General features: G+C 39.4%; 3 protein-coding genes and 2 non-coding genes across 5 annotated transcripts; 3 read left to right on the plus strand and 2 right to left on the minus strand.

Annotated features, from left to right (window-relative positions):
• The first annotated feature begins 6,815 nt into the window (after positions 1 to 6,815).
• tcp1 (t-complex 1) lies at positions 6,816 to 13,020 on the plus strand. Its single transcript, XM_061707027.1, has 12 exons — positions 6,816 to 6,937; positions 7,398 to 7,483; positions 9,046 to 9,174; positions 9,689 to 9,786; positions 9,882 to 9,992; positions 10,109 to 10,290; positions 10,643 to 10,769; positions 11,053 to 11,228; positions 11,503 to 11,626; positions 11,920 to 12,112; positions 12,217 to 12,380; positions 12,611 to 13,020. The coding sequence occupies exons 1-12, from the start codon at positions 6,865 to 6,867 to the stop codon at positions 12,822 to 12,824; spliced, it is 1,677 nt and encodes a 558-aa protein (XP_061563011.1). The 5' UTR covers positions 6,816 to 6,864; the 3' UTR covers positions 12,825 to 13,020.
• LOC133418726 (small nucleolar RNA SNORA29) lies at positions 7,173 to 7,313 on the plus strand. Its single transcript, XR_009770480.1, has one exon. It is a non-coding gene; the product is annotated as a small nucleolar RNA SNORA29 (small nucleolar RNA).
• LOC133418727 (small nucleolar RNA SNORA29) lies at positions 8,457 to 8,597 on the plus strand. The gene has a single exon (XR_009770481.1). It is a non-coding gene; the product is annotated as a small nucleolar RNA SNORA29 (small nucleolar RNA).
• Positions 13,021 to 13,091: 71 nt separating the features above from the next.
• Positions 13,092 to 18,632, minus strand: acat2 (acetyl-CoA acetyltransferase 2). The gene is made up of 9 exons (XM_061746496.1): positions 18,495 to 18,632; positions 16,088 to 16,222; positions 15,805 to 15,986; positions 15,612 to 15,729; positions 14,932 to 15,075; positions 14,726 to 14,848; positions 14,482 to 14,636; positions 14,285 to 14,395; positions 13,092 to 14,117 (listed from the first exon to the last, which is right to left on the minus strand). The coding sequence occupies exons 1-9, from the start codon at positions 18,541 to 18,543 to the stop codon at positions 13,947 to 13,949; spliced, it is 1,188 nt and encodes a 395-aa protein (XP_061602480.1). The 5' UTR covers positions 18,544 to 18,632; the 3' UTR covers positions 13,092 to 13,946.
• A 1,175-nt stretch (positions 18,633 to 19,807) lies between these two features.
• wtap (WT1 associated protein) lies at positions 19,808 to 27,300 on the minus strand. Its single transcript, XM_061746456.1, has 8 exons — positions 27,123 to 27,300; positions 26,072 to 26,109; positions 25,891 to 25,946; positions 25,747 to 25,805; positions 25,435 to 25,562; positions 23,608 to 23,786; positions 21,121 to 21,275; positions 19,808 to 21,009 (listed from the first exon to the last, which is right to left on the minus strand). Exons 2-8 carry the CDS (start codon positions 26,099 to 26,101, stop codon positions 20,357 to 20,359), a joined length of 1,260 nt encoding a protein of 419 aa, XP_061602440.1. The 5' UTR covers positions 26,102 to 26,109; positions 27,123 to 27,300; the 3' UTR covers positions 19,808 to 20,356.
• Between the last annotated feature and the right edge of the window lie 663 nt (positions 27,301 to 27,963).

The following is a 27,963-nucleotide window of genomic DNA, read 5'->3' on the forward strand; positions in this document are numbered from 1 at the left end:
ATATATATATATATATATATATATATATATATATATATATATATATATATATATATATATATATATATATATATATATAATATTTAAGATCTAAAAGGTATAGAGACGTAAGATGAACCCTCCCTCTAAGCATCTGTTATTTTTGCAAACCAGTATTTACCAAGAAAGTAAATGTGCTAAATTCAAGTTCAGTTGCATAAAAATTACAATAAAATTCATTTAAATGAAATGGTACATTTATGAAATAGTTGATGAACAGTTGTTGGGCTGTAGAAAACTGCCGACAAAGGACAAAACAGCGATGCCAACAAGGACATGATCCTGGCTGGGGGTTGATAACAGGAAAGACACATGCATACAACAGAAAAACGGAGTATATAACTGTTAAGAGTTAGTGCAGAGTCACTTTAGTCTGGCTCAAATAAATATACTTCCACTCCTAAAGATTCTAATTAAACTTTCTTTTATGGTGGAGAATATCTGCTTCTTGAACATAAGCTGCTTCTACCAGGATGAAAAAAATCCAGGATTTCAAACAGAAATACTGGATCCCAGGGTAATGGTAATGATGTCACAATAACGCCATCAAGAGCCACTACAGTGGTCTTGTTCTATGCTGCTGGGATATCCATCCATTCATTATCTATACCTACAATGGGGCAAAAAAGTATTTAGTCAGCCACCAATTGTGCAAGTTCTCCCACTTAAAAAGATGAGAGGGTCCTGTAATTTTCATCATAGGTAACTTCAACTATGAGAGACAGAATGGGGAGAAAGAATCCAGGAAATCACATTGTAGGATTTTTACTGAATGAATTGGTAAATTCCTGGGTAAAATAAGTATTTGGTCACCTACACACAAGCAAGATTTCTGGCTTTCACAGACCGGTAACTTCTTCTTTAAGAGGATCCTCTGTCCTCCACTCATTACCTTTAATGGCACCTGTTTTAACTCGTTATCAGTATAAAAGACACCTGTCCACAACCTCAAACAGTCACACTCCAAACTCCACTATGGCCAAGACCAAAGAGCTGTCAAAGGACGTGAGAAACAACATTGTAGACCTGCACCAGGCTGGGAAGACTGAATCTGCAGTAGATAAGCAGCTTGATGTGAAGAAATCCACTGTGGGAGCAATTATTAGAAAATGCAAGACATACAAGACCACTGATAATCTCCCTCCATCTGGGGCTCCACGCAAGATCTCACCCCGTGGGGTAAAAATGATCACAAGAACGATGAGTAAACATCCCAGAACCACACGGGGGACCTAGTGACTGACCTGCAGAGATCTGGGACCAAAGTAACAAAGGTACCAACAGTAACACACTACGCCGGGCCAGGGCCCGACGTTTCCCCCTGCTTAAACCAGTACATGTCCAGGTCTGAAGTTTGCTAGAGTATTTGGATGATGCAGAAGAGGATTGGGAGAACGTTATATGGTCAAATGAAACCAAAATAGAACTTTTTGGTAGAAACACAACTTGTCATGTTTGGAGGAGAAAGAAAGCTGAGTTGCATCCAAAGAACACCAAACCTACTGTGAAGCACGGGGGTGGAAACATCATGCTTTGGGGATGTTTTTCTGTAAAAGGACCAGGACGACTGATCCGTGTAAGGGACAGAATGAATAGGGCCATCATGAGATTTTGAGGGAAAACCTCCTTCCATCAGCAAGGGCATTGAAGATGAAACGTGGCTGGGTCTTTCAGTATTGATCCCAAACACATCGCCCGGGCAACGAAGGAGTGGCTTCGTAAGAAACCTTTCAAGGTCCTGGAGTGGCCTAGCCAGTCTCCAGATCTCAACCCCATAGAAAATCTTTGGAGGGAGTTGAAAGTCTGTGTTGCCCAGCGACAGCCCCAAAACATCACTGCTCTAAAGGAGATCTGCACGGAGGAATGGGCCAAAATACCAGCAACAGTGTGTGGAAACCTTGTGAAGACTTACAGAAAACGTTTGACCTCTGTCATTGCCAACAAAGGGTATATAAGTACATTTTCTGGATTTTTTTTTTCATTTTGTCTCTCATAGTTGAGATATTCCTGTGATGAAAATTACAGGTACCGTATATCTCATCTTTTTAAGAAGTTTTTTTTTTTTTTACGGTGGCGTGGCTGGTAGTGCAGCCGTCTCACAGCAAGAAGGTCCTGGGTTCACTTCCCGCCGGGGTCGCTGTGGGCGCTGAAGTGTGTGTTAAGTTCCCCCGTGACTTCAAAGGGCCTTTCTGTGTGAAGTTTGCATGTTTTCCCTGTGTTCCCTTGGGTAGCTAATGTTGCTACCCTCACAAAAACATGCAACACTCCTGGGCTATACTGCCCTTTCTGGCCAGCCGGGGCGCCAGATGGGGTGGGGAGGATCGGGCCAGAATAACGTGATCCTTCCACGCGCTACGTCCAGCCAGAGAAACCCCACCCTGTCTGGTGAAAAGAAGCGGCTTGCTCACTCCTCAAGTTAAGGAGGAGACCTGAGCTCAGAGACCTGACCCCCTCCTGGGGTTAGTAAAGGATGGCAATGCCCAGGACTGACTTAGGTAGGAGCACGGGGTTGTAAAAATGGGAAAAAATCTGGGATAAAAATATAAATAAATAAATCTCATCTTTTTAAGTGGGAAAACTTGCACAATTGGTGGCTGACTAAATACTTTTTTGCCCCACTGTACTTATTCCAGTTCAGGGTCCTCTACCAGCTGTCTCAGGTGAGATGCAGAAATACACCTGTTGCTATTCACAGTGCTTGGTAGCCCACTACGTTATGGGACGGACCAAAGTCATCATTTGATTATTTAAATGTACATGATGTGGCTTGCACTATTTCAGCCTCTCGATTTATTTCTTAAGCATTGGAATTTGGTCATTAAGATGAAAAGATATGCACACATTATAAAACCGCTATCTCAATGTTTTTAAAACACGTTCAGTCTAATTAACCTTCAAGTTAGGTATGGTGTGGTGACCTAGTTTTATTTGAAATATGACGTCAAATGGCAATATGCAAAAATGACAACGTGTAAAATAATTCAATGCAATTCAATTTTATTTATATAGCTGTCTCCAGGTGCTTTCCAGAGACCCAGAACATGAGCCACAAGCAATTAATACATAAACATAACGTAAACAGTGGCAGGTAAAAAGAACTCCCCTAGTGGGAGAAAAACCTTAAGCCAAAGTGGAAGGAGGAAAAAGTCCCCTTAAGGAGGGAAAAAACCTTGAGCAGGACCTGGATCATAAGGGGGGACTCACCTGCCGGAGGCCAGCTTGGCAGAGCAGGAAAAGAGAAAACAGACAGAGAGAATGAAGAACAGAGATAGTAGAGACGGACACAATGGGTAACTGGTGCACTACAAGGATGACTGTGTGGACAGCAGCCACTGAGGTGGTTGGAAAAGGGGGGGGGGGGGGGCAGCACGTCAGGATGTCAGCAGGCATCCAGACATCCACACAGACAGGTGGAAACAAGCAGTGGGACAATCAGATGGTGGGACTGCAGGTCAGCACGCATACACAAAACATACACAAAAGAGAAAAGGAGGGGGCAGACCAGCACAACAAACTATAAAAACAATGGAAACAATGATGTTTATGAGACACTTATAATTAATAACTGAGAAAGGAAAGAGAAGGTGATGGGCACCGCTCAGTGGATCATGTTGGTGCCCCCCTACAGTGTAGCTCCATAGCACCATATCTATGATGAAGCCATGTTTCAGACCAGCTGCTCTGATCTAGTCCTGTAGCTGCAGCTATGACTACTGGCCCTAACACACTAGAGTTTACACTAACTAGAGGTTTACTAAACACTGACTATAGGCTTTACTAAACAGAAACGTTTTAAGTTTGGTTTTAAAGGTGGAGGTGGTGTCAGCCTCCGTAACCCAGATTGGAAGTTGGTTCCTTAGTAATGGTGCCTGATAGCAGAACACCCGCCCTCCAAATCTACATTTGGATACTCTGGAACTACGAGTAAACCTGCACTCTGAGAACGGAGAGCTCTGCCAGGAACATAAGGCACTATTAGATCTTGCAAATATCGCAGACCTAGGCTGTTTTGGGCTTTATACGCCAGTCATAAAATTTTGAATTGGATTCTAAGTTTCATGGGGAGCAAATGGAGGGAAGCTAACACTGAAGAGATGTGGTCTCTCTTGTTGATCCCTGTCAGCACTCACGCTGCTGCATTTCATTTTCATTTTCATTTTATTCTTTATTTCATTCAAAAAATGAAACAAACAATTCAATACAAATACAAATACAAATGTTCATAAATTGTGAATGAAAAGGGAGCAGAAAGAGGAAGAATCTTATCTAATCTGCCCCTTTTTCCAAGAAATAAATTCAAAAATAACATAAATTAAAAAAAAAACAAAACATTTTGGATCAGCTGGAGCCTATTCAGCAAATTACTTGGACATCTGCTAATAATACACTACAGTAATCTAGCCTAGAAGATACAAATGCGTGAATTTGTTTTTCCGCATCTCACATAACTCTTTGCAATATTACAAAGATGGAAAAACACTGTTTTACAAATCTGATTAATGTACGGTGTAAACGACAAATCCTGATTGAAAATAACACCAAGGCTTCTCACAGTTGTACTGGAAGCCATCGCAACACCATCTAATCGCTTCCTAAAATGCTTGGGACCAAAAATAATAACCTTGATTTTATCGGAATTTGGAAGCAAAACATTTCCGGACATCCAGTCCTTGATATCCCTAAGACATGCCTGAAGTTTAGCTAACGGTTCTGTTTCACCTGGCCTAATAGACAAATAGAGCTGCGCATCATCAGCATAGCAATGAAAATGTATGCCGTGATTCTGGATTATACTTTCAAAGGGCTGCATGTACAAGATTGGTCCTAGCAGTGAACCCTGCAGGACACCATAGCAGACCCTCGTCTGTTCTGAAGAAACCTCACGTACATGAACAAACTGGAATCCGTCAGATAGATATGATTGAAACCAACCTAGAGCTGTCCCTTTACTTCCAATAACATGCTCTAATCTGTGCAGTAAAATGCTGACCGACAGTGTCAAAAGCAGTGCTGAGGTCCAGTAGAACCAGTATGGACACTAATTCCTTATCTGAGGCCATAAGAAGGTCATTCATGACTCGAACCAGTGCTGTCTCTGTGCTATGATGCATTTTGAACCTTGACTGAAAAACTTCAAATGGATGATTTCTATACAAACGGTCATATAACTGGCTTTCAACTGCCTTTTCCAGAATTTTAGATGGAAGGTTGGTCTATAATTAGCTAAAATGTCTGGGTCAAGAGAAGTTTTTTTAAGTAAAGGTTTAATTACTGCAACTTTAAAAACCTGTGGTACATACGTGTGTGAATGTGTGCGTGTGTGGTGGAATGTCTAGTGTGTAAAGCGCTTTGGGGCTGTAGGAGTACAGCTGGAAAGCGCTATATAAGTGTAAGCCATTTACCATTTACCATTTACATATCCTAAATTTAGGGATAAGTTGTTCTGGTCCAGTATTGTCATGCCAATAAGAGAAAAAACCTTTTTGAGTAGTCGAGTCGGGATGGGGTCTAACAGAAACGTGGATGATTTAGCTCTATTGACAGAGCCTAAGGAAGTCGCTAAAGCTGAAGAAATGCCCACAGCCTCTACCGGTTGGGCCTGGTTGATTTCTTCTCCAATTTTACTGTTAAAAAAACTAGTAAAGTCTTCACTACTGAGAGCTGCGTGCACGGCTTAACAGAGTTGTGACTCTTTGTCAGCCTGGCTACAGTGCTGAACAGAAAATGTGGTTTACTTTTATTATCGTCTAGCTGAATAATAAACTGTTCTAGCTTTGCAAATGGCTTTTTTTATATACTATTCGACTATCTTTCCAAGATAAAAGTCTACAGACTTACAAGAGTACCACTTCCTTTCCATTTTACGCACTTTTTGTTTCAACATGCAGGTGAATTATATTAGGAAGTTAAACTCCTATGGTTAGAGACCCTCTTCCTCAAAGGAGCAACTGCATCTAAAGCCGAGTGCAGAAAATATGCAGTGTTACTAACAAGGTTATCAACATCTACAAAGGTCTAACTTATTTCACTGGCCTTAACTGCTTCATTATGTTCCACTGTGGTATGATCTGCAATGACCTCCCTAAATTTAGCAATAGCTTCATCAGACAAACAAGGAAAAAAAAAAAAATAGCTGTTGATATTCCTATAAAATACTAAGATAAGATAAGATAAGAAATCCTTTAATAGTCCCACAGAGGGGACATTTGTAGATTACAGCAGCAAAGGGGATAGTGCAAAAAACAAGAGGCATCAATATCACACAGTAATAATAAAACACTATAAACAGTACAATAATAATAATAAGAAGAAGGAGAATAAAAAAAAAAATAAGAAATACTAGTATGTAAAAGACTAAAGACCACAACTATCATTGTAAGATAGATGAAAAGCCAATATCAAGTGAGAAAAACTGACAAAAAATGCGCATCCCGATCTAGAGGAAAAACAAAAATAAATGACAGATATCGCCAGCAGGTGTCTCCTTGTTACACTTCGTAACAGGAGTCCGCGACAGAGGGCGCAACTAAACTGGCCTTACATAAAAGTGAAAAAACCACGAAGAAGAATGACTGCCTAACGTTTGATGCATGCTGGGAAATGAAGTTTATAAATATTAACCGGACCAAACGTTCTTTTCTAATTTGAGAACGTTACTTCTTGACGTCAAATTGTCAAATTGTTTATTTGATATCTGTTGCATAAGTTAAATATCCCCTACTTTAAAACCTGGTATTTTTGATCATTTTTCTTCTGGAACCTTCTTAACCGGTTTACCCAGGGTGCACCGCGGCGCTTCCTTTCTTCTCGGTGCTGTATTCCAAAATGTCGCTCCTAGATGGTCCGCTAAACGTGCTCGGCCAGAGAACCACTGGCGAGTCTGTTCGCACACAAAATGGTGAGTTGTTTTTCGGTGTAACGTCGTGCATCTTTTAAAACCCAACTTTTAAACCTCATGCTCACGTGTAACGAGCGATACGGACATTAACTCCGCTGGAGCTTCTGTAGCACACGTGTTCTCCCGTTCATGTGAGCTAACTTCACTGTTAAACGTGCCGCGTCTTTTGCAAATCACACTATGCATTATTAACACAATATCTGTTTGATAACGGATTTTGAAATTACGGTTGCGTTATCCCATTTTAGTACCGTCCATTCGCATCACAATGAATGGGCGGCTATGCAAATGGGGCAGAGAAACACTGTCATGGTCTGAAGGTGTGGTTGCAGATTGTTCGTGCGCCCCACTCAATAAATTGACAGAACATGTATCTTACTAATATAATGTTATACGTTAAGCAAATGATGTATAAGTTCTTGAAAAAAAATAGACAATCACTTCCTGATTGTTTGTGCAGTCATGGCCGCAGCTTCCATCGCGAACATCGTCAAGAGCTCGCTGGGACCGGTCGGTCTGGACAAGATGCTGGTGGACGACATCGGGGTCAGTACCACACCCAGTACCATCTACACACTGTATCAGAGCTGTCAGAAGTATTCACATTCATTACTCGGGTAGAAGTATAAATACTAGAGTTTAAAAATACTCCTGTTGAAGTATCAACTCAAGTAAAAGTATGAAAGTACTGGTTTCAAAACTACTTAAAGTGTAAAAGTAATGTAAGGGGTAAAAAAGCCATTAAGGACAAAAGCCATTGAAAATGAATGCATCTTAGTATAATGCAAATATATTAAAGAACCATATATGTGTACTATTGAGCATTAACATGTGTTTCAGAGAGCAGGAGATATGATGACTAGTTGCCTGTAATTATTGTAATGGTGCAAAAAGTCAAACTTCCGAGGCATGTTATCATTTATTCTAACCTTTATTGGAATGTACATCCAAGTTTAGTTGCAGGAATCTGAGGGAACGGATGTAAGAACAAAACTGGAAAAGAACATCTGTGCCACAACCACAGCTAAATTCACTCTATCCGGATGGAGCAATTTAACTGGATTGTTTTTTTTTTTTAAAGGCCGAAATGAAATAGAGTAACAAGGCTGTTTTTAAAATGTAAGGAGTAAAAAGTACAGATAATTACGTGAAAATGTAAGTGGTAAAAAATTGTCTGAAAAATAATGACTCCAGTGAAGTATAGATAACCAACATTTCTACTTAAGTAAGGTAATGAAGTATTTGTACTTTGTTACTTGACACCTTTGCTGTGTATACAGTGGGAATAAATGTATGCATAGTTTGCCTAAGTTCTAGGGTTGTCCCGATCAGGATTTTTTTTAGCTCCCGATCACTTGAGTTTGAGTATCTGCCGATCCTGATTTTTCCCGATCCGATCACTTTTTTTGGCTCCCGATACATTTCCAATACTTTTTTCTGATCAGATACATTTTGGCAATTAATTAAAAAAAGAAAGAGGACTAAAACTTCTTTTTTTTTTTTTTAATTACGGTTGCGTTACCCCATTTTAGTACCTTCCATTCGCATCACAATGAATGGGCGGCTATGCAAATGGGGCAGAGAAACACTGTCATGGTCTGAAGGTGTGGTTGCAGATTGTTCGTGCGCCCCACTCAATAAATTGACAGAACATGTATCTTACTAATATAATGTTATACGTTAAGCAAATGATGTATAAGTTCTTGGTGTAACGCGGAACCATAAATCAGCCTTTAGTTACCTGACCGGGTCACCTCGTCTTCACACTAATTCACACAGGAAGATTGAATTGAATTCTAAACAGGTACACCACAGTTATTTACTCCGATTCCACAAATGGCAACTTTATTGTGGAACTTATGGAACTTTATTGTTTTATTGTCACTTCCGGCCGACAATAACTTTGTGGAAATTAAATGCAACGATATATAAAACGATTTAATATATATTAAAAACATTAATAACTAGGTATGTCCCGATACTTTTTTGGCCAATACCGATGTTTTGAAAATGTCGTGATCGGGCCCGATCGATCGGGGCAACACTACTAAGTTCATTTCCCTTTCAATACCATGATTGCTCTTTTTTTTTTCTGGTTGATTTGAAAGGACGTGACCATCACCAACGATGGAGCAACCATCCTGAAGCTGCTGGAGGTTGAGCATCCTGCTGCCAAGGTCCTGTGTGAACTAGCCGATCTGCAGGACAAGGAGGTCGGAGATGGGACCACGTCTGTGGTAAGTAGCAGCTGCGAGGAGCATTTCACTAAATAAATACTTACCTGCTGTAGGCCTACTCTACTGCCCTTACTTTTTAACAACTTGTGCTTTTTATTATTGTACCTCTTTTCTTATCATTGTATTTCATTGTATTTGTTATTTACTGTTTAATTGTGTCTTGCTGCTTTTAATGTTGTTGTAAAGCACTTTGAATTACCTTGTGTTGAATTGTGCTATACCAATAAACTTGCCTTGCCTTTCACCAGCCATCAAGAGAAAATTTACTGTTTTATTTGACATTTGTCCTGTTCTAGTACCACACATTTGCCTTTATTACGGATGTGTGGCTATGCTAACAGGATAGAGAAACTGTCCTTCGTGATCTGAAGGAGTTCGGCATCCTTATTTTTATGCCACTCCTAATGAAGCGGCGGTACAGAGCACCAGACTCAATCTGGAGTTTGTGTTTGTAGGATCAGGTTGGTCACTGTATTTAGCTCCATTTCATGTTTTGGGTGTTTCCTCTCTCAAGGTAATTCTTGCTGCAGAGTTCCTGAAGAGTGCTGATGAGCTGGTGAAGCAGAAGATTCATCCCACATCAGTCATCAGTGGATATCGTCTGGCTTGCAAGTAAGATGAGACTAACAAAGATAAATGCCTCATTGAAAGTGGATGACAGTATTTTTTTAAATGTTATGACTGATGAGTTTTCTTTCTTTGCACAGAGAAGCAGTGCGCTACATTAATGAGAATCTAACAATTGGAACAGATGACCTGGGGAGAGAGTGCTTAATCAATGCAGCAAAGACCTCCATGTCTTCCAAAATCATTGGCTGGTATCCTGAAAATGTGTCTGACTAGGCAGCAATACTAGGACAAGTTTTTTCTGAAATGTTTTGTTTGTGTCGAACATTGTCCTCTTACGTTTATCTGCCTTGACCCCAACCTCCAGTGATGCAGAGTTCTTTGCAAACATGGTCGTGGACGCTGCCATGGCTGTGAAGTTTGTAGATAGCAAGGGAGTAGCCAAATATCCCATCAACTCTGTGAATGTGCTCAAAGCTCACGGACGCAGCCAGAAGGAGAGTTTCTTGGTCAACGGCTATGCACTGAACTGCACAGTTGGCTCACAGGGTTAGTTTGTTATCGACAGCCTTTCATTCTAAAATATAGAACATAGATCTGTGAAATTACACCACACATTGCATCACATTTTGCAATGTGCGCCTAAATATCTTTGTCGATTTAACTCCCATTTAAATTTGCTGCTATGTCTTGATGGGTGATGTAAGCAGTGATACGCGTGGGGGACAGTAAACTGGTCTTTAAGAGTGTTGTCACAGTATTTTGTAAATTGTGGCACTTCTTTAGGCCAGACAGTAAAGCATTTATTTTTAGACATGGTGGTTTATTTGTTACACTGGTTTTATTGCCTCTTAGTTTTCTTTGCTGTTTATTGCATTTTTTTTTTTGTCTTCTTCTAAAGCAATGGTGAAGCGTCTCCTAAATGCTAAGATTGCTTGCCTGGACTTCAGCCTACAGAAGACCAAGATGAAGATGGGAGTCCAAGTCATCATCAATGACCCAGAGAAGCTTGACCAGATCAGACAAAGGTGAATTATGAAGTTATTGTTTTCATTTAAGTTCAGTCTCATGCACACCTTTTTTTAAGTATCATCCCATTTTAATTTGCTGTGGTGCTGAATCAGTAGTGCTCACAGTGATACGCGTGGGGGAAAACAAGCGGCCACTAGTCAAGCCAACAGCTTCTTCTTGAGCTGTTGGACGACTGTTGTGAGCTGGACACTGTTTACCTTTGAGTGTTCTCAACTAATTAAATGTTCTTCGTGCACATCAGAGACAAATGGAGACATAGATTTTGTTTTGTTGGTTCAGGGAATCTGATATCACCAAGGAGAGGATCCAGAAGATTTTGGCAGCAGGAGCAAATGTCATACTGACCACTGGTGGCATCGATGACATGTGTCTTAAGTACTTTCTTGATAGCGGAGCAATGGCAGTCAGAAGGGTTCTCAAGAAGGACCTCAAACGCATCGCCAAGGCAACAGGAGGTAAGGAGGAAGCATGTTATACAGTAGTGGACATTTTTAGTGGATCAGAACATTTAATTTAAGTTGTCTAAAGACAAAAATGGATATTGTTAAAAATTCTGCCATAATCAAGTTTATTTTTGATCCACTTCAAATGTTGAACACTGTAGTTTGTGATGGAAACCTTTTGTATTTCACATCATTGGATATGTTTTACATGTCATGGTTAAACTTCAGTATTGAGTTTAGCTAAAGTGTATCTGAATTTGACGTGCTGTCTGGTATTCATTCTCAGCGACCCTCTGCCCTTCACTGTCCAATCTGGAAGGAGAAGAAACATTTGAGGCCACCATGCTCGGCCAGGCCGAGGAGGTTGTGCAGGAGCAGGTCTGTGATGACGAGCTCATCCTTATCAAGAAGTAAGTACTGCTAGTTTTCAAATGTTTTGTGTGCATCTTTTACATTTATAATAAAACTGCTGACTAGTTGTTAGCACTTTGCGAAAACAGCTTCTGTTTTAAGTCTGTAACTTTCAAACTGGACAAGTATCACTGTTGCTATGGTATCAGGCTTTTTTACAAACAATCTTTGTGGGGTGGACAATCATTCAGCTGCTCTAAATTTCATTTAAAGTGTTTATGTCTTACATATAATGCTTTAGTAGGCTGTCAAGTGAACTGCTGCTTTATTCTCCAACTTTGCATCCCTTCAGTACCAAAGCACGTACATCGGCCTCCATCGTGCTGCGTGGCGCTAATGACTTCATGTGCGACGAGATGGAACGCTCGCTGCATGATGCGCTGTGTGTGGTCAAGAGGGTGCTTGAGTCCAAGTCTGTAGTACCTGGAGGAGGCGCCGTGGAGGCGGCGCTGTCTATTTACCTGGAGAACTATGCTACCAGCATGGTAAGTTTTACATGTAGAAAACAGTCAGGCTTGCACCTGCTGGTTCTCCGTTTGGAGGGGAAACCCTCAAAGCTGAATATTACTCAACATTTTCCTGTTTCTAGGGTTCCAGGGAGCAGCTGGCCATTGCTGAGTTTGCTCGGTCACTTCTCGTCATCCCCAAGACCCTCTCTGTGAATGCAGCGCAGGACTCCACGGACCTGGTGGCCAAGCTTCGGGCGTTCCACAACGAGGCTCAGGTCAACCCCGAACGCAAGAATCTCAAGTGGTGAGATTTGTTTTAGTAATGAAAACGTTTTTCTACAATTCAAATTTCTCTGTAGACTGTAGAATAGTGCATTGAACAAGGAGATTAAGAAGCTGTCCCCTTTTAAAAGTACATCTTTGTAATGTGACCTTTTTATTCAATTTGTTACAATTGTTCAAGGAACCATTATAATGAACTATACTTATTTTCTTTAGTTCAGATTTGACTTTGACCACTTTTTGTCCTTGTAGGATTGGTCTGGACTTGGTGAATGGCAAACCCAGAGACAACCGTCAGGCTGGTGTGTACGAACCCACCATGGTCAAGACAAAAAGCCTCAAGTTTGCGACAGAGGCTGCAATCACCATCCTTCGTATCGATGACCTCATCAAACTGTTCCCAGAGCCGAAAGAGGGCGGGCATTCCTACAAGGATGCTGTGGAGTCTGGATCTCTGCATGGTTAAAATGCTCATTTGTCCCAATAGGTCCAACATTTGTATTTATAACAAGGTCTTTGTGGCTGTTGCGCTAGTGTAGGCCGTGCACTTTGCCTGTTTACTGCTCTCCCACTCCCTCCTGATAGGGGTTCTTGCTTCCAAAGGAACTGTATTTGTTTTTTTTTCCCTGTTTTTGGACAAATAAAGCTCCAATGGCTTCAAATGATTGATTAATTCATTTAAACTAACTGTGATTGTGTTAATTGGAAATTGCAAAAATATTCACTCATTGGCTTTTGTCTTTTAATAACATTTCAAATCATTGGGTTACAGGAAGCACAAGGTTAGTTGGCACACACTTATGGCACTTGGATGTGACTCAAGTCTGTCTCAATCTTCTTTAAGAATTTATTCCATGATGTCACTGGAATGTTAAATCAGTACAAGTTTATCGAATGCTTACAATATTAGTAAAGTTACAAGTTAAAATGATGTACGTTTAATTGCCTGCAGCCACAGATGCCACCGGTTGCTTTGAAATGGTTGTGATCCTGTCAAAATCCTTTAAAATGGTGGCATAGCGATTCGTACAACTATATATGCAACAACCAGACATGTTGATGCTGGGAATAGTTTGTAAATCCCTGCTAACCAGCTGCTACCTCGTCTTTCAGTCAACTGCTGGAGAACAACACTTATGTTGACAAGGTGCGTGCAACATTGTGACGTAGGCTGAAAAAGGGTCTAAAAGCATTTCCTTGGAAACCTGTGAGCACATCCACTAGTTTCTTCAGCTTTAGTGTTTGCCTTTAAGTTTAAGTGAAAAGCAGCTGGTTTAAAACAAAAAATAGTTTGCAGTATCGTACCGCTTTAGAATTTTAATTTAGGCGTCAGCTGTTGATACATTTGGACTGAGCTTTCATGCATTCTCCAGCTAAACCTGAGGAATTAAAGTTCACACCGAGGATGCTAAGCTGCTGGATAAAGATCACAACGCAACCACTTTAGGCTTAAAGTACAGAAACTGGAAGAAGCTGGATAAACTGCATCTTCACATATGACTATTCAATGTAAACAACATTCATATCCCTTTTTCATTTCCAACCAGGAGATTAAGTGCAAATTATTGGACAGCATTGGGTATTCATCTCAAACCCTCTCCACACACATGGCGACACCCATCCCTCCTCCGATACAGAGGGATGCCACTCCCTTCTTCCCTCCGGTCCTCTGCAGAGCGTGCAGCAGGGTCACCAGCACTCTGCAGCCAGACATGCCGATGGGATGCCCTAAAGAAATGGCACCACCGCTCACATTTACCTAAATGAAGAGGACCAAATGATGAAAAATTAAGCCATATGCATCCACTCAAGATAATTCATGAATTTGTTAGTTTGAAGATTGCTTTCTTCCCAGTTAACCTCCTGATACAGTTTGCATTTATCATATACTGTATATATGTGAAGTTGAAACAGTTGAGGAATTACCTTGTCTTCACACAAGCCAAGCTCTTTCACTACAGCTACTGATTGTGCAGCAAATGCTTCATTGATCTCAAATAAATCCACCTGGTTCAGCTGCCAGCCTGCTTTTTCAACCTAAAAGACAGTAACAGAAATTAGAGAAAAAAAGAAATGAAAAGCAATTTTAATGTGATACATATAAACCAGCTGCGACATCTCACCGCTTTCCTAATGGCTGGTATTGGCCCAGTTCCCATGATAGAAGGATCCAGGCCGGCTTGAGCCCATGACACGAGCTTGGCCATGGGTTTTAAACCTCGCTTCGTAGCTTCTGATTGGCTCATTAAGACCGTAGCTGCTGCTCCATCATTTATGCCTGTAACCAAGGAAAAAAAAGCATCTTTAAACACCTGGTCCGTCAGCTGGGGACAACCAGCACCTTCATGGTTGATAAGAAACTGCAACCTGAAGCATTTCCAGCGGTGACTGTCCCACTGCCATCCTTGATGAAGCACGGTTTGAGTTTGGACATGGTCTCCATGCTGCTCCCATGTCGAGGAAACTCATCCACCTTCACTTCTACTGGCCCTGAGAGCGAGAGAAACCTGTGAAACCACTTACAAGCTGAAGAAGTTGCAAACTAGTTACTGAACCCCATAAGAGGCCCTTACCTTTTCTGGATGGCACCATGATGGGGACAATCTCTTCATTGAAATGTCCTGCTTTCTGTGCGGCCTCTGTTCTGTTCTGAGACTGGACAGCGAACTGGTCCTGCTGCGCTCGACTGATGCCCCACTGCTTTGCCACGTTCTCAGCTGATAAAGATTTCATTTAATTTCATTTCATTTCATTTATTCCATTCATGGTATATCTTCTTAACAATCTTGTACAAAATTCCAAGAAGTACACATTATCACCATGAAAGAAAAGGAGCAGGAAGAAGAAAACTTATGATACCTGCCCCTCTCTGTTAATACAATTACATTGACTTGCTGAACACCAATCTATCTATACATATATAAACAAGAAAACAAACAAAAATACCACTCTTTTATCTATTTTTTTTCTCTTTCTCCTTCTTCTTTTTTGTAGGCACTTATCTTTTCTTTTTTAAATATTTTCTTAAGCTGACACAAACTTGTGCAACTTTTCAGTTCCTTGCTTTGTCTATGCCATAATTTTACACCTGTAACAGAAATACACATTTGTTTTATGTTTAGCCTTGCAAAAGTATGTTTGAAATCAAATTTAAGTCTGTTATCCTCTGTTATGACCACAACAAGAGACACAAGTTCATACACTGCAATACAGAGCTCTGGCTGTGTTGTTGAATTATTGCATAGCGTCATACCTGTGATTCCCATGTGGTAGCTATGGAAGGCATCCGTTAGGCCGTCAGCCACCATGGAGTCCTGCAAGGAGGCGTCGCCCATTTTCACTCCTGCTCTCATTTGCACAATGTGAGGAGCCTGAGTTCACAAAGAACAGGGCATTAATATTGTTTTCGAAGTCATATCCTTGCAAACACTCCTTTTAGTACTTACCCTACTCATACTCTCCATGCCCCCTGCCACAACCACAGTGGACTCTCCGGTCTGGATGGACTGAGCTCCTAGAGACACAGCTTTCAGGCCAGAGCCGCACACCATCTGGCAGCTCCACGCAGGCACGGGGAAGGGGATACCTGCCCCGACACTGGCCTGTCGGGCTGGGTTTTGTCCTTGCCCTGAGAGAAAGAGGAAATCTCATTTATGTCTTATCTGTGATAAGAAATACCCTCAACGGTCAAATCAGGCCATTAATGTAACACACTTTCTTAGCTTTTACCTGCTGTTAGGACATGTCCCATGATCACCTCAGAAACCTCTTCTGGCTTTACACCAGCCCGCTTCAGAACATCCTTGATCACTGCCGAGCACAGATCACTCAGAGCTACCGTGGACAGAGCACCGTTCAAGGTCCCTGGGTAAAAATTGAAGGTCAGGTTAGAATAATTGAACATAGAGTAATCTCATATTTACTCCAATTGCCTTTACATATAAACTAAGCTTGTTTGGTGTGTATGTACAACTCAAATTTGCAGTTTGTTATGCAGATAGGATGACTGCGGATTAAGTCATCAAAGAGCTATCTGTGCAAAACCAGGACTGCTCCCCCGGTTGAAGATATACCATGCTGCTTCAAGGTCAAAGAGGAGCAACATATATCAAGTTGAAAATAATGAGTTGTGTAAACGTGAAGAGTTGCAGGTGTGTTTTCCCTCTCCCTTAGAGCTGCAAATCGTATTGTAACTAGGGACCACCCTAAGGAGAAAAAAAGAGATATAACGGAACGCATCTCTGTCCGTTCTCCTTGCAAGTAAAACATTTAACCTCTTGTCTTTCTCTCTTTTTTATTATGCTTTGGATGTTCTAGGTTGTTTGAACCTGACAATTACCTAGTAATTCCTGGAGTCACGGCCATCTGAAACTTCTATATACAGTATACAGATTTTAGTTGTTTTTTTTTAGTCCAGCATACTTCACTTGAGAGTATCAAGCTGTATCAGTTAAAATGTTCCTGGAAAATATCATTTTGTTACTGTTCATTCATAGTTTGACTACTTAAAAATCCATCAGTTTTGATACTGTAGCAAAATAGTGAAGTGCATCATACTGCCTGTTCTATTTTGTTGCAATAAAATAACCCATGATGCATCACCCTCAGCATCAATCAGAATCAGAATCATGTTTATTTGGCCAAGGCAGGTCAAACAAGACAGGGAATTAAAGGTTAAATTTGTTTACTGAAATTGTTGCTCCTTAGTTAAATTATACTCCAACCAAAACCAAAATCATTTGTGAAATGTTGAAAGATATCAAATAGTACCAAAAAATATGGGAACAAGACAGATCTTTCTATTTAACATATATTTATATATATAAAAAAAAAAAGAATTACAATTAAACCCAGACACTAAAGAGAGCCTTTTTCTGACCGTGTTTGGACCTGGGATGTCTCAGAGGTAAATATTCTGATGATTTTAATGTTAATAACGACTCTTGATATTTCTGTCAAATACAAGTTTCTTTACGAAACTGTTACATACGAATTTGTTAATATATAACTACCTTTATGTGTGGGAAATTGCGTATTTGCTAATTATTTAATTCACATGCCAAGGTTTTTTTTTGTTTTTTTTTCTCAATTCTTTATTTCAAATTGTCAACAATACATTATAAAACAAACAAAACATATATAGAAACAGTTGATGCCAGTGGATTAGTCACAGACAGAAATTATAGATCAGTTCAAAAAAATGTTATACATAGTACATAACTTAGTGGTTTGGATGGCTTTTCTATTTTAAGAATATTGGATTGTTGCAATGTATTGTTTGAATTCATTTTTAAAGGCCGGGAAAGATGGTATGTGATTAGAGAATTTAGATTTGTGAATATGAAAATTTGCAAGTTTCATATGAAAGGGAGAAATCAGACTCAATATGTTGTGAAATTAGTGAACAGATATCTTGCCAAAAAATACATGAGATGGGACAAGACCAAAATAAATGACATAAGTCTTCTGCAGACAGTTTAGAAAATGAGCAGTCCACATCAATGTCCTTTTTGTATCTTTGTAGAAATACCTTGCAAGGATAAAAACGATGAATCATTTTCAGAGTCCCTTCTTTAACCATATTTATAATCAGATATTTAGAGGCCAAACACCATATTTTCTTCCAGTTCAGATCTGAAGTGAAGTTATTCCAGTAAGAGACTACTTCTCTTTGAAATAAGGCACGTATATCACGGTTGTTATTGCTCTTTTTAGAGGAGAAACATATCTGACTAACACTTTCACATGCCAAGGTTCATAAGCACGCCCAATTACATCTAGTCACATATGACTAATTAAAGGCAGCCAATCGCGGCGCGCTCGTGGTCCTGGCACTATGACCGCCAGCCAATGAGCGGCCGCAGAAAGACACGGACACCCGAGCGGACCAATCACAGCTCTGAGACTAATGCACGTGTTTAAATGAAGGACAACACCGTTTTGCCAAATTAAAAACGACAAAGTAATCAATTAAAGTGCCTGCCTTTATATATACATATGAACAAAAGAAAAACATAACAGCTTCAGTGTTTTTTATAGTTGCATAGTGGTCGCTGCAGCAAGTAACAACGCATGAAAAGTGCATTGGTGATGCCAGAAAACCTTTTTAATCAATGGTATTTTTAGGGATATTTACCAATAGGAGTCCGTGCGGCAGAAACGATGACCACTGGATCGGCGTTCATTTCCACAGGAGGGTTGGAGCTCGTATATGTGTCTATGTGGAGCTCTGCACCAGCTGCTGCTGCTGAACCAGTCTACTGTTGACACTGAATGGAGACTTCAGTCATGTGTTGATAAATGTGCACCACTGGTTTCACCCACAGCGCCACTCTGTGGTTGGGAGTATGTATAATTTAACTTCTTAAAAACAGCTTGAATGAATGAATGCATTTTTATTTCGAACATGTATATAAAATGAAAGTAAAAATAATAAAAAGATAAACATTTACATCTTCATATAAACATATGTTCGAAAAAAAGGGGTAGGAAGAAGTGTACACTTTTTCCTAGTTCCTACCCCTTTATAACACTATGGATTTACATTATTGCGATTACAGTATTATATCTACACAATATCCATATAAATATAATCTATATAAATACTCTGTAAACATGCCTATTATTACATAATTATCCATATAAGTATATAGACAATATAAATATTACATAAATATCAATACCTAGAAAATACAACTATTATATACATCTATATAAATATACACTATATAAACTATAAATATATATGTGCTACATACCCAATAAATATATAACATACATTACATAATTTTAACTATCCCTCTCAACAGATAATATATACTACATAAATATCTAAACATATCTTAAGCAAGTATAATATACCATTTTCCCCCACCCTATTACTTTTTTATCACACTCCCCGTCAACCCATTTCCTCTTCCATATACCTGTTTATAAATAATTTTTTGTATTTCTTTTTAAACAGATTTATGTTATTACTTTGTTTCATTTCCTGCTCCAAACTGTTCCAGCTAATTCCGTTTAAACTTGTTTTATACAAATGTTTTAGTATGAGCACAGCATTTTCCTTTTGGCACTACAATTTATTATTTAATGAACATTTGTTTAATTTAAGATTGGTACATATTAAGTTTTCCAAATTTTGCATCGTTTCCACATTGTCAAGTTTTACTACACCATTTTTATGCAGTTTCAGTTGTAATATTTATACTTATGTTGCTCTGCGTACATATATTTTTCATGTTCATGAGCTTATATTGCTTACCTTCCCTCCTGATATTTAAGTTACATTACTTGTTCGCTTAAGTTTTAGATGCATTTGTTTCCCTCATGAATCGAACTATGATAAATTTACAGGCAGTTTCCTTTCGCTAAACCACTAGATTATGCTTGCATAATGAATAAAATCAAAACTAAGTTGTTGATGGCTAGTAATAATGGCTTTCACTCTGTGGTATTAGAAATTTTTATTGATATTTGGTCAGTACATGAAAAGGGCTGAAATCAGAATATGAACATTTCAAAAGAAAAACTCACATTTCAGCAGAATGTTTCAAACAGAAATCTTTGCCAAATTAAAAATAAAAATTGTATTTAAAAGAAAAAAAACCCACAGGTGAACATCTAAAAATGACCTTGAAGTGAGTCTACTGTAATCCAAACAACCTTACAATGGGTTACAACACCAGATGCCTGATTTCAGTGTCAAGAGCTCAAACAAACATTATAGACTTGCTCAAATGAACATCAGTGAAACATACTAGTGTTAAATCATACATCAACGCATTTCTTGTCTAACATTAATCCTTTCCTGTTATATTCCTGTTAAGCAACACAAATGTGACAAAGCCATCACGATACTCAAGGGGACGATGTGAAAAAACTTCTTGGACAGCAGTGCTGTTACAGACTACTAATTTGTTGCCTTGTTTTGTATATTGTATATTAAAAAAAAATAAAAATAAAAAAAAAATAAATGACAGTACATGGTAAAGTACATTACAAGACTGCACCATCGCTTGTGCTGGAGTCCAGGCCATTGTGAGCGTGCCGTGACCCTGCAGTCCTACCGCCCTTGGTCACCAGGGCAGCCTTGTCCTCGTGGGGATCGGTGGTGGAGTCCGTGTCATTCGAGTGCTGAGTCAATGATGTCTCGCTGCCTGTCGGAGAGTCCACACTCTCATACCCTGCACTCAGCTGGCTCCCGAAACCCACGGGTCCTCCAGCTCTCCTGGAAGCAGTCCGACTCCCTGGCACCTCCTCTGAGTGGTTGGAGAGTTTGGTCTCAGTTTCACCGGGGCTGGAGACCACGGGGGACATTGGGAAGTCTTCCTCGGTGCTGCTTACCTCCCGGTACAGGCTGGGCGTGGTGGTCTCGCTCCTCTGGGACGAATTGCCGTTGCTTGGACCGTTGGACACCCTCCCGTAGTCTTTGCCCATTGGTTCGGAGGGAGCGCCGGCCTGCTCTGCTTGAGTGGATGGTTCACCAGATGAGTTCGTTGGGGAAGTCCTACTGGGTCCTGCTCCGGCCGAGGCCCCCTGGGACTGAGAGAGCTGCTGGCGCGACTCTTTCAGCTGCTGCTGCAGGACAAGGATGGTGCTCTGCATTCCTTCCACCTCCTCATCGAGCTGGATGATAAAGTCATTCAGTTCTGGGGACGGAAATCCAGGAACAAACAGAACAGGCATAAATTCATTTGAAATGCCAAAATATCGAACATGTAGACATTACATATAGGTGTAGAGGCTTTTCGTGCTCTCACCGTCCTGGCTGCTCTTGAGCTCTTCACTGTACTTTTTTTGCAGGGCCAGCTCAGCTTCCAGTTGGGCGATGCGTCCCTGGGACAGCTGCCGTCCCAACTCCTGGTTTTCCTGAATCAGCATTCGACATTTGGCCATCAGTTTCTTCCCTGTTTGGCTGTAAGGGAAACAAGTCTCACATCACACAGTGAACCAGGAGGCAATCGCAAAAGGCAGAAAGATACTGTTGACCTGTTCCCGTTGCCCGACCAACTTCCCAACTTCTCAAGGGGTCAACAGAAATTACTTGACCTGTTCAATACTGATTAATCAAAATCCAGTTTCACTCCATCTGACAGACTTGCAGGTAATGTGAAATAATAACCCGCTGACAACCTGTTTCATACAAATACAAGTAAATCATGCCTTGTAAATTATTTTGAGTACAATTTTTTTTTCCTTTACATAAATTAAAAGTGAAAAAAAAGCCCTGCTGTCCTCATTCTGGCCTTAACTTCCACATTTTCAACAAACATTTCTATGAAATTAATTAACTCTTAGATTCACTCTAATTTAACTTACCGTGTTACACAAGTAGGAAACATGAACATTTAAAAAAGAAATAAATTTGAGATTTTGTTTCAAACTGAATTTCTCTTGCCACGACTGGGCGTGAAAAAAAGCTGAGTTTAAAATTTTGAAGGAGAGTAAAATTCTGATAAAACACCAAAAAGAAGAAGAAAAAAGAAACCTTAACCTTCTCTTACTAAGTAGGAATCAGGAAACGCACACTGGAGGCCTAAACAAAGGTTTGTGTAGTCCTCTCTGAATAAATAAAGTGCATACGTTTCAACAGAACAAACAGCTCAAGTTGCTGCTTGTTCAACTTTACAACAGGTCATGCAAACGTTTGGCACATTAGCAGTTTCTGTGGCCATGCTTTTAAAAATTCCTGATCCAGAAGCCAAAACTTAAAACAATCATTCTTTCAAAACCATGTTTAACTGCCATCCATTTGGTGTATAGATACCTACAAAGTCATCTTTGCAGATGACAAGATTTACACATTATACCAGTAAATGCAGCCAGTAAAACCCATGGAAGTGATCAATGTGATGCTCAAAAGACATTAACTAATCATGGTCATTAAAAAGTTATTCTGTGCTTATATCAATTGTTTTACAGGACTTCCTCAATTACATCAGTCATTTTAAGTGAAGCATTAGAGGACTCGACTCCTCATTCTGTAAAGGAAATCGTCAAGCCCTCATAGACAAAATACCTCCTTAAATCTTGTTTCATCTAACTCTATATGTGATTATAAATTAGCTTTTAAAGACTGGGAAAACAAAACCAGTTCCTCAAGTGGTTCATTGCATCAACAGTTAAATATCTTTGCCACATAGGTGGGATTAAAAAGTGTAATTGGCGGAGATATTAAGCTGTGGAAGAAGTTGATAGGTCAATGACAAAAATACACAAGATTGCAGTAAATACATCCTCTTCAATTCATAACATGACTTGCTAAGGACATCTGCATTCACAACTTTGTAAGTGGATTCAGTTCACATACGGCAGTGTGTTCCAGCATCTGATAACAAAAATCAAAAACATTGTTTTTTGGAAAATCACAAACTTGTGTGTGAATGCAAACATTCGCAGACAAGTAAATGACGAGGGTTCTCTCACACACACACACGCACGTACACACACACACGCACACACAGTGTTTTGGAGAAACAAGAGAGATATCAGATTAGATGGCAGTAAAAGCAGCAACAAGTTACAAAATAAAGACATAAATACACTCTACCGTGTGCAGGCCCATGTTTCAAAGACACAGGCAAATGGACCCTCATGCCTGAAGCATAGTCCCTCTGTGGACCGGGGATCTGGCGCCGCTCACAGTCTTAATGTCATTTCTAATGTTTCTTCCCCCAGATGTCTTACTTTTAAATCCTAGAAAATCTCCTCATGTTAATAGAATGTTCCTAATTGTCCAAAAAGTCTTAGCAGGTATTGTGTGGTGTGATCCACAGTTAAATGTCTTTATAAAACAAGTTTGGACTTCTCTTTAAAATGTTTTAAAAACCCTTTAGGCTAGGGATGCCCCCTATTTAATACGTGAACTGTCTGGTTTTAGCTGAGGGGGCGGAGAAAGCATATCCATGTTGGGAAGTGAGTGACCACCTCTTCAGAACAGTCCGGACTCCTTCAGGCCCTTGGACGTTGAGGGGGTAACGAGGGGAGAGAGCTGAAACACAAGTGTCACCTGACAACTGTCTTTTCTCTTTAGGTTATGTGATATGTAGCTGGCACAGTACAAGAGTACAAAAGCAGTTTTGTTTTGCAGTGACTGGCTTTCTGTAAAGTCTGAGCCTCGTGGCGAGCACAGCATTTGTCAGCCTCCCCCCCACCATTGTTCCTGCATGCCTGCAGTGAGAGTGAGGTTGGGGGACGTGAGGAAGTCTTGACTTTTTTGAGGGGGGAGTTATTTTTGTTGTCTTTACCTATCAGGTGTAAATTTCCAGGCACTCAGTTCATTTTGGGCCTGCTCCAGTTTGTCTTTAGTCTGTTCCAGTTCAGCCTTCATTTTGAGGAAAAACAAGTTGATGGATGGGTCCACCATGGATGACCGCAGTTGGGCCGCACTCGGCTGCTGGACTTGCTTGAGGTACTGAATCTGAGTCTGCAGGAAGAAACAAACAAGTGTTAGCCATGGGCAAAGATTTAAATTAAAAAAAAAAAGTGTTTTGGGATTGTTATCACTCCCACTGTAGTCAAATCATCTTTAGTCACATAAAAATTACAATATTATTATTTTCTCTTTAAAAAAACAATATTATTTTCTCTTTAAAAAAAAGAGAAACTTTAACAGGCCACCAAATTTGCAGTTTCAGATTATATGGGTCAGTTTTCATCAGTACATATATTTAACAATGACGCCAAAGACTTTTTTTTTTTTTTTTTTTTAAATATCAATTTCAATTTTATTTCTGAAGGAATCTTGTTATCTTTAGGAGTTGCTGCCAAGCTCTTGCCAACTATTGTTCCTTCTATATGTAAAACCACCTAAAGTAAATGTGGTTTCTTGTGTCAACTGTGTATTGCTTTACAGCACGGTGTCATACATCAACAATAGTCAACAGTGGCTGTAAAATAAATTTAGCTCACAGAATACATCATGGTAGAGGTGACCAAAGGACTCAATGAAAAGAAAAAACAGAAGAGGTGAATATGATAAAACACACAAGCAATAAAGCAAAAGACTCAATGTGAGAAAATATCTGACAATGTTTTGAAAGCAACTTGAACCACATGCCCTCTGAGATTAAAAAAGCAAGTTATTTGATGTTGCTTTAAAATTCAGACAATAAATAGACTGAATTATTAGGTGTTCTACTTCTTAGAAATATCCTAAACAAACAAATCCCATCAGTCAAAGATTTGTTTCAAATCAATCTTAATTTGAGCACATTTACAAGCGACACCAAAAGGCCCAACTAATGTGGCTTAAAAACAACTAGATCTCCACTCTGATATGCATCCTGAGCTCCGTTACTCTTTAACAACGGCATGTGCTGCCATTAATCCAGTGGATGATCTACTGAGCTGTCAGTCTGATAAGATCAAAGGATGCACGCACTGACACGAATCCCCTTTCACCCACTTCTCAGGATCCTGAATGACCACAAGGTATAATGCAGATTCACTTTGTCTGCAACCCCAAAAAAATAAACACACACACAAAAAAATAAAAATGAAAACTTTAATCAACTTTTTCTAAGTCACAACCACATGGAGTAGGTATAAATAATAATAGTTATGAGTTGTTGTGTTTGTGGTGCTCTACAATTACACCACCAACAGTAGTCGGCAGGGCAGGATATTTTATGCAGCATTGTACTTAAGTCGTTTACTTCCTTAATGATATCCCGAATGGAACTGAGCAGATTTTGTTTTAGTTGGACCTGATGAATGTTGAACATTGGTTAGCTTTACCAAAATTACAACAATCCATCTATCCAGTCTAAAAATAGTGACCAAGTACTATTATTAGCTGGAAAAATGCATCAGATTATACAATTTTATCAAACCAACATGTAGACCCAATGAAATGGAATAATGTCTCAAGATTGCATCAACATCAACATGATTATTGATGAAGGGTTAAAAATAATAAAAACTCAAATACGTTCCAGCTGGTTCCTTGGCAACCAAAGCCCTCTCAACATTAATTTGAGGACCACTTCAAAGACTTGCATTAAGACAAATAAAGCTCTATATATACGTCAAACACACACATAAAAAAAAAAAAAAAACAAATAGATACATACCGTGCACTCTTGCATTTCCTGCTCCTTGGTGGCAAGTCGCATGACCAAAATGTTCTCCCGGCGTGCAGACTCCTGCTGCTGCTGCTTGAGCTTTTCCTCCGACTCCTTCAGTCCTGGCACATCATTGGCTAAGACGGTGATAACAGGAAGAAAGGCTTGTGTTACAAGAACATCTTTTAATCATATGACAGTCATATATAGTGATTTCATGTGCTAAATACAGGAATCATTTTCATCTGAGATGCTGCTAAAATAACATTTATCCAAACCATGTGGTACTTGATAACAAGTGAATGTAACATATGTACTTACAACACAGCTCTGCATATTTAGCCTCCAGGACCTGGACGTATGCATCGTGCTGCTTCCACCTGAGAAGAGTGAAGTCATTTCTTTTTAAAAAACAGCCCAAGTAGACACACACTCTCAACACCAAACATCAGAGCAAGTATCTACCTTGTACACAACTCTTCTCTGGTCAAGGTCTTCATGTCAGATTCACTGAGGCGAACCTGTTGGGGAGGAAGAAGAAGAACAACAACAACTGGTCAGATGACGAATCCTGCTATCATGTTTAGACACGAAGGGGTTAACGAAACGTGATCGTTCAAATCTGTAAAGAGGAGCAGACACCAACCTTCTTGGGCAAAGGTTCCTCGTTGGTCATTGTGAACTCTAGAAGTAGATATACGAAAGAAAACCCATCAGTGTGTGTTGAAGCATCATCTTTGCAGTGTGATGGCTGTCCGCATATATATATATATATATATATATATATATATATATATATACACACATATATATATATATATATACATACACATACACTGGACTGTCAGAAAATTTGAATATTGTGGTTTTATTTATGCAATTACAAAAACAAAAATGTCATACATTCTGGATTCATTACAAATCAACTGAAATATTGCAAGCCTTTTATTATTGTAATATTGCTGATCATGGCTTACAGCTTAAGAAAACTCAAATATCCTAAATATATATATATAATATATAAATATCCAAAAAAATTAGAATATTCTGGGAATCTTAATCTTGAACTTTAAGCCATAATAAGCAATATTAAAATAATAAAAGGCTTGCAATATTTCAGTTGACTTGTAATGAATCCAGAATGTATGACATTTTTCTTTTTTTAATTGCATTACAGAAAATAAAGAACTTTATCACAATTTTCTGAGACAGTCCTGTGTGTGTGTGTGTGTATATATATATATATATATATATATATATATATATATATATATATGCCATGTATCACAGACATGCTTAATTACTACACATGAGAAAATTTAGAAAAGAGTATGACGTCCAGGGGTAAAGGAGCTGGTTTAAGTTGCAGGAGTTGATAATGAACGGGAGCTGAACCTGATGCTGGATTGTGCGGCTGCAGGACAATTAAAGAAGCTGGCCAAGGTTAACTCCTGACTGCTAATAATATTCAGCATTTCAGTAGAGAAAATGATATACAAATATATTATTAAAGTGCATCCGCCTGCAGTTTGGAGGTACTGTTTATTTCTTATTTTCGCCCAGGCAGCGTGTGTTTCTTGGCTCTGTTTCGGCTCCTTGTTTTAACAAAATGGCGGTGAAGGAAATGCCTCCCTTACGCTCCTTTTCCTGAAACCAAGCGGGCTCCTGGTTCTGGGTGTGACTTTCAAAACACTCACCGGGCCCCTTTCTCTCGATCTGTTGGGGAGTCTCTTCGGGTTTACGGATTCTCGGTGGCGCGGAATATCACAGGCACGACACGATTTGTTGTGGATTTATGAGTCGCGGTCTCGTTTCAGCAGAGTCACCATCATCTTCTCCGCCGAGAGCAGAACAGAAGAGCTTCTGCGCTGCACTCGCCGCGCTGCGGACTAACGCCCAAGATGCGACACCCGAACACGGGGTCTCACTTCACACTGTTTTCGGGATACTAAACTGCGGATGGAGAATTATCGAATAGCGATCAATGTACGGATGGATCAGAATTACAAATCCATTTTTCTTTTTTATTTCTCTACCTTGTTTATTTTTAATTAAATTCAAATTATTTGTACAGCGTCAAATCATAATAAAGGTCATCTCATGACGCGTCACAACACGAAAAACAGAGATACAAGTGATTAGATATCAGAGGTGTCAAGAGTATTCACATTTATTACTCAGGTAGAAGTATAGATACTAGAGTTTAAAAATACTCGAAGTATCAACTCAAGTTTTTTACTCAAGTAAAAGTATAAAAGTACTGGTTTCAAAACTACTTAAAGTATAAAAGTAAAAGTAATGTAAGGGGAAAAAAAAGACATTTGATTTGATTTGATTTGATTTGATCTTTATTCATCTTGAACAAAACAATAAAAAAAACACACCATACATTAACAACAATAATAAAGCACAACCAGTTTTGTTCAAGAAGGGACAGGAAGAAGCAAATGCTTATCTAGTCCGGCCCCTTATATAAGAGTATCCGATATATAAAAGAATAATAATAGCAATAACAATAATAATAATAATAATAATAAC

Source organism: Cololabis saira, chromosome 18 (assembly GCF_033807715.1).
Source record: "Cololabis saira isolate AMF1-May2022 chromosome 18, fColSai1.1, whole genome shotgun sequence".
In the NCBI taxonomy this organism is placed as follows: domain Eukaryota; kingdom Metazoa; phylum Chordata; class Actinopteri; order Beloniformes; family Belonidae; genus Cololabis; species Cololabis saira.